Genomic DNA, 6,632 nt, shown 5'->3' with positions numbered 1-6,632 from the left:
CATTTTGAATCCAATATTTTTAACAAAAACTACATTTTTTTTAAAATATAACAAATTTAATACGAAAAAGATCATAAAACTTAAGTCGATATTATATATATATAATAATAAATCTTGACTTCACCTTTATATCAATAAGCCATACATCTAACACATTTTCTATTCCTTTACCTTTTCACTAGCAAGTCGTATATCTATTTACATTTATCACGAAAACAAAAGGCAAGAAATAGAAAAAAATAAGTTTTATGAGTATTTTTTTTTTAATCACACCACCCAAACTCCTCCCTTGCCGGTGGAGGCGAATTCAGAATTTTTGAAGGCTTCGGGTGCATCAATATTATTTTAGCTCAAATATGAGCTCTAAGCTAAGGTAAACTTAAAATAAAAACAAAAAAGAGCTTTAGCCAGATTTGAACCTTAGTCTCATCGGTGATTCCTCTTGCTTGTACTAACAACACAAGGGCACTCATATGCTCCTCAGGGGTGCATTGTTAATTATATCCTAGTTTCTGTCAGTTTCTCAAGATAGATATACATATATAAATATGATTTTTTCCGAAGTTGACGGGTGCACCTATATATAGGTGTGGGTCCACCTCTGCTTGTCGTCCCCCACACCCTCCCCCATTCCTAACACCCCACCACACCCCGCTCATAGCTTCTATCCTCGCCCCTCAACACCTCACCACTCCCTCCACCCTAAGCATGCTCCTCATAATTCCATCTTCATAGTACTATCTGAATTATATATAAATATTTTTGCGATAGTATCTTTTATTTATTAATCAAACATCAAAAAAATAAAATATTATTTTCTAAAGAAACATCTTCCTTTTCATTTCAAACACACCCTAAGAGTAGTTCCCAACATATTATTTTGTCAGTTTGTCTTGAAGCAGGCCAGTACTAAAAAGCATATATAAGATGATTGAGAGGAATTAAAAGTGAGATCTCTAGTTAATTGTGTACAGCACAAGTTAACATTTTCTATATTTATTTAATTATTTAATATTAAAAATGTTTTTTTTTTCTATTGGATTTATCAAAGATATATAAAGTAGATCGGGAGTGGAGTTGCTCTTCTTTATATGTTACTATATAATATTAATAATATAATATAATATCTCACACTGAAAAATGATACCACAAATCTAACATGGCATGGGCCAATACAAAGTAAATTTGCCCCCACAAGCTCGTTATTCTTATTGGTTCGCGATTAAATATTTATACATATTTTTATATAATTTTCTAATATAAATATAAGTTTCAAATAAAAGCTTTCAGATTCGTTCAAACTCGTACCAAATGATACCTACATATAAAGCTCTTCAAAGTATGAATTTCTAATCTTAAAGTTATACAACTTAATACTTTTAACATATAGTTTATAAAATATGTATATTATGTATAGATAATGTGTGTGTATATATCTATATATATATATATGTAACCTAAGTTTATTGATAACATATGAGAGAAGTATTAAAAACATCTCTAAATTTGGCGCGAATTAATAGTTTCATTCATGAACTATTGACAACCTTAAAAACACCATTTTACTTGACTAACTAAATTTAAATACACCCCCAATCTTGCAACATGAGTGAAATATGTACACTCCTAAATTCTCGTCAAGTTTAAGACTGTTTTCAACAATTTTCTCTACTTTTTATTAAGAGTCTCATGTTCTTACAAGAGTTCAAGACCACTTGTTATATCATGACAGATCAAGAGTGTATATAAGTTTAGTTAATCAAGTAAAAAAGTATTTTTAAGATCATCAATAATTCAAAAATAAAATTAATAAAATTTAAGAATATTTTTAATACTTTTCCTAATATAGAAGAATACATATACCTAAGTCTTCCTTTTAATAAAGGTACAATATGTACAACAAAAGAGATCAGTAAACTAAAGTTGAGTTGCCTTTGGTAATAGTGCAATTCTTCCTCCTTGTCAGCACATGCATTCCACTTTCCACTACAAATCACTTTTGGACTCAACCAAATTTTTTTACCTCATCTACAAGAAAAGAACAACCCCTCAAGTACTCCAAAATAGAAAATTAAATTAAATTAAAGATATCTTTTTTATATTAAAAAAAAAAAAACTACTCCTTGCAAATGTCCCCATCATATCACCACCCCCAACCTTATGTTTTTCACACTTGTCTCACCATATAATACAATCTTACTCTAGATTACAAACAAACATATACCCAAAAAAATTAGGCTTAATTAGGGTTTTCTCTTTATTGAGTTCTTGCATCCATTATTATTCAATTATATAACTCAAGCAAGTTATAAAAGATTTATACATATGAAACTTTTAATTCTCTAGCACTCATAATGATCATGAAGCTAAGACTTTCACAAGGGTCTACACCTTAGCTTAACTAACCCTAGCTCCAAAAATTTGCCAACTTTCATTTTTTTTTACTCCTTAATTTCTTGATCAAGTAATTGAACATGAGGAGTGGTGGTTGCACAGTGCAACAAGCTCTAACATCAGAGGCAGCAAGTATAGTAAAACAAGCTGTTGTGTTAGCTAAACGTCGCGGCCATGCCCAAGTAACACCTCTCCATGTAGCAAACACCTTACTTGGTTCTTCTTCTGGCTTGCTTAGAACAGCTTGTCTCCAGTCTCAAACTCAAACTCAATCTCATCCCCTCCGTTGTAAAGCCCTTGAGCTTTGTTTCAACGTGGCCCTCAATCGCCTTCCTACTTCATCATCTTCGTCTAGTAGCCCCATGCTACTAGGTCATCCCTATCAGAATCAGAATCAGAGTCAGAGTCAACATCCTTCCATTTCTAACGCGCTTGTAGCCGCCTTCAAGCGTGCTCAAGCTCATCAAAGGAGAGGGTCAATAATAGAGAATCAACAACAACAACCTATTTTAGGTGTGAAGATAGATCTTGAACAACTCATTATTTCCATCTTGGATGATCCTAGTGTGAGTAGGGTCATGAGAGAAGCTGGCTTTTCAAGTACTCAAGTCAAAACAAATGTTGAACTCATGTGTACTAGTACTTCTCAAAATCCTTCTCCTTCAAGTAACTTCAAAGAAAACAACAACAACCATGTTTTCCTTCAAAGTGATGGATTATTAAAAGCAAGTTGCAACAAAGTAAGTAGTACTCCTTATTCTTTTCTACATGTTAAAGATGAGGATGTGATGAGTGTAGTGGAAAGTCTAATGAACAAAAGGAGAAAAAGTATAGTGATAGTTGGTGAATGTATTGGTAACTTAGAAGGTGTTATTAAAGGAGTGATGGATAAAGTTGACAATTGTTGTACTATTGATCAATCTTTGAAGGAAATTAAACTCATAAGTGTTCCTCTTTCAACTTTTTCTAATATCACAAGAGAAGAAGTTGACCAAAGAATTGGAGAGTTGACTTGTCTTGTGAAAAGTCTAGTAACCAAAGGGGTTATTTTATACTTGGGAGACCTTAAGTGGATTATTGATTATAGGGGTAATAATAATGATGATAATAATAATTTTGGCTATTATTGTCCTGTGGAACATATAGTCATGGAACTTGGGAGATTGATTTGTAGTATTATTGGTGAAAATGGAAAAATTTGGCTTGTGGGAATTGCAACATTTCAAACTTACATGAGATGTAGAAGTGGTCATAATTCATTGGAATCCATTTGGGGCCTACATCCTATTACTGTTCCTACTGGAAGTTTGGCCCTCAGTCTCAATTCTGAGAGGTAAGATAAATCTGTTTAAGTTCTGTGCACTGTCGATGTATAGATTTTCATATTATCAAGTTAAGTTCACTTATACAATATGTAAATCATTCGAAATTATAGTTATCAAATCCGTCATTGAAAAAAATTATGTGGTTACTAAGACTTTTTGATAATCCATTGTTAATCTATCGTTAAATAGAATTAATTATGATTTTTTGTTATTCTACAATAAAATTTGATTGTTCCTACTTTTTCGTTGGGTTGATAATGAGCCTGAAATGGTAATACATATGAAAAATAGATAATAACATGTTATAACCGATTAAATTGACATGATTTGGTATACAACTTCTTTAAACTATTAGTGTTGTATTACTATATTTAAAATGAGTTCATTCATTCTTTCTTGGACTTTATTTATTTTTCTTGAATTTGATTGTTAGATTTATTGGAGTTGATATTTTTTTTTATATCTAAAGAAAGTATCCTATACATCTTGTGCTAAAACTGTTACATGAAAGAGTAGAAAAAGTATTAATTACCCTTTTTATATTTATATTTATATTAATTTTTTCTCAAAAGCATTATTCCTTAATCCTTCTTTTACCTTTATTCTTCTTCTTCTCATTCTAGGTAATTTGTTGTTTGACCATTCACTTTTCCCTTTTTCTCTTTTTTTCCTCCACTTTCATTATGGTCGGTTATCTCTTTATTTCCCTCAAAATATGAGAAAGTAAAGTTTATAAAAAAATATATAAATAAAGCTTTTACATGGTGTAATTACTATAGATGAATATAATTAGCGACATACAATTTCTATCATCAACAAATATCCATCACTAATTCTATTTAGTTATTAGCTTAGCGACAGATCAACGATGAATTTCATATTTAATTCTAGTTTTTCAATAAAAACTAGTGACTATTGTTTTTATCAACTTATTAAATTTTTTACTGTTTTTGTATATAGTGATACACAACTTGAACTTAGAAGCAAGGCAAATGAAAATGGATCTTGTGGGATGATTCTTGATAGTGTGGATGATCATGATCATGATCATGAGAGTCAATTGACTTGTTGTGGTGATTGTTCTTCCAAGTTCAAAGTAGAAGCATTAAGATTACAACAAAACAATGCTTCTAACATTGAATCTTCAACATTGACCACATCAAGTTTACCTTCATGGCTTAAAGAGGAGAGGCAAAGACTTAATAGTAATCATCATCATCAAAATCAGGTTAATCACTTAACTAGATTCAAATCTTGATTTATCTTATACCCCACCCCCACTACCACCCCGATTTTTTTAAAATATTGTATACTTGACTTGAATTATTTTTTTTCTTTCAGAAGGGTGTGTCAGTTGAACAACTCTGGAAGAAGTGGAATTCAATATGCAACTCGTCTCATAAAAAAACCAAGACATTTGAAAGAAGTCTAACCTTTCCTACTTCAACATCACCTTCTTCAATATTCAACTCACCATTTCTTGATCAAGAAGAACAAACATGGAGAGGGGGAAATGATACTACTACACGCGAACCAAGTTTGAGAATCTACATTCCTGAGCATAGTGATAGTAACCCTAGGAACGCGTTTTCTTCAAATAATCCAAATTCTACTCCTAATTCCACTTCCTCAATTGATCAAATCATGGAGATGGAATACTACATTTCAATGTTTAAGGAGTTCAATTTTGAAAACTTGAACATTCTTTCCAATGCATTAGAGGAGAAAGTGCCATGGCAAAAAGAGGCTATCAAAGAAATTTCAAGGACATTATTGGAATGTAGGTCAAGAATGATAAAAAGATCAAATGGTGAAGCCAAAGAAGAAACTTGGTTATTTTTCCAAGGTCATGATGTTCAAGCAAAAGAAAAAATTGCTAGGGAATTGGCTAGGGTTGTGTTTGGTTCTTATTCAAGATTCACATCAATTGCTTTGAGTAGTTTTTCTTCCATGAAATTGGATTATTACAAAAGATCACGAGATGAACAAAGTTGTAGCTACATTGAGAGATTTGTACAAGCAGTGTGTTCAAATCCACATCGCGTTTTCTTCATGGAGGATGTGGAACAAATGGACTATTGTTCTCAAAGGGGGATCAAGAAGGCAATTGAAAGAGGGAAAATTACAAATTCAAGTGGTGAAGAGGTGAGTCTAAGTGATGCAATTATCATTTTAAGTTGTGATCATGAGAGCTTTATTAGTTCTAGGTCATCAAGAGGTGTGTCTCCTAATGGTGATGGATTAGACAATGAGGAAATTAAAAGTATTAGTCCTAATTGTGTTTCTTTGGATTTAAACATCTCTATTGATCATGATGATCATGAAATTAGTGTGGATGATATTAGACTTATTGAAAGTGTTGATAGATGCATTATGTTTAGAATTCAAGAAATGTAAGGAGAATAAATTAAACATGACCTTATGTATCATGATTATGTGATGAGAAAATTTTCCCTATCCTTGTCACTTTTCTTTGTATCTTTCTATACCATGATATTTGTATAGTTATAAAAAAATCATGTCACTAAGAACTAAATAAAATATTTAAAATTATATTATTCTTAAATATATAAAAAGTCATTCATTTTTAGAATATATAAAATAGCGCTCTTTTTTTCTTACTTTTTTCAAAGGGCAATGAAGGTCTTCCTTATAAGTTCTCGCTTGATCGAAAGGATAATTAGCTTTGCTGATTTTATGAGGTCTAACTCTCGCCACGACATTAGTGGCTTAGCTCTTCGCAAAGCTTTTTTATAGAGAGAGTTAAGGGCATTGTTAAATACATTTTAATATATATATATATATATATACACTAGAATATTAAAAAGGGCATTGTTAAATACATTTTAAAAAGACTTAAGCATTTCTTTATTGCAAGAAAAACCTTGTTTAATCCTTTATAAAGTTGCTAAA

The 6,632-nt window shown here is 31.2% G+C and overlaps 1 protein-coding gene across 2 annotated transcripts; it reads left to right on the top strand.

Annotated features, from left to right (window-relative positions):
* The first annotated feature begins 2,141 nt into the window (after positions 1-2,141).
* LOC102582744 (uncharacterized) lies at positions 2,142-6,185 on the top strand. Of its 2 annotated transcripts, none has more exons than XM_015309239.1 (3): positions 2,142-3,727; positions 4,680-4,947; positions 5,064-6,185. In XM_015309239.1, the coding sequence occupies exons 1-3, from the start codon at positions 2,475-2,477 to the stop codon at positions 6,114-6,116; spliced, it is 2,574 nt and encodes an 857-aa protein (XP_015164725.1). In that variant the 5' UTR covers positions 2,142-2,474; the 3' UTR covers positions 6,117-6,185. The 2 variants fall into 2 exon arrangements, with proteins under 2 accessions (XP_015164725.1, XP_006348481.1); XM_006348419.2 differs by having other exon boundaries at positions 2,143-3,727; positions 5,061-6,185.
* The last annotated feature ends 447 nt before the right edge of the window (positions 6,186-6,632 follow it).

Source organism: Solanum tuberosum, unplaced genomic scaffold, assembly GCF_000226075.1.
Source record: "Solanum tuberosum cultivar DM 1-3 516 R44 unplaced genomic scaffold, SolTub_3.0 scf00098, whole genome shotgun sequence".
Classification (NCBI taxonomy): Eukaryota; Viridiplantae; Streptophyta; class Magnoliopsida; order Solanales; family Solanaceae; genus Solanum; species Solanum tuberosum.
Note: the sequence above shows the minus strand (reverse complement) of the source record. Positions and strands in the feature narration are given on the sequence as shown.

Bases quoted from the DNA above. Each gene is read 5' to 3' on its own strand.
- LOC102582744 (XM_006348419.2), top strand. From the start codon at position 2,475: ATGAGGAGTGGTGGTTGCACAGTGCAACAAGCTCTAACATCAGAGGCA. The intron at 3,728-4,679 runs GTAAGATAAATC...TTTTGTATATAG, and splicing joins CTCAGTCTCAATTCTGAGAG to TGATACACAACTTGAACTTA. The intron at 4,948-5,060 runs GTTAATCACTTA...TTTTTCTTTCAG, and splicing joins ATCATCATCATCAAAATCAG to AAGGGTGTGTCAGTTGAACA.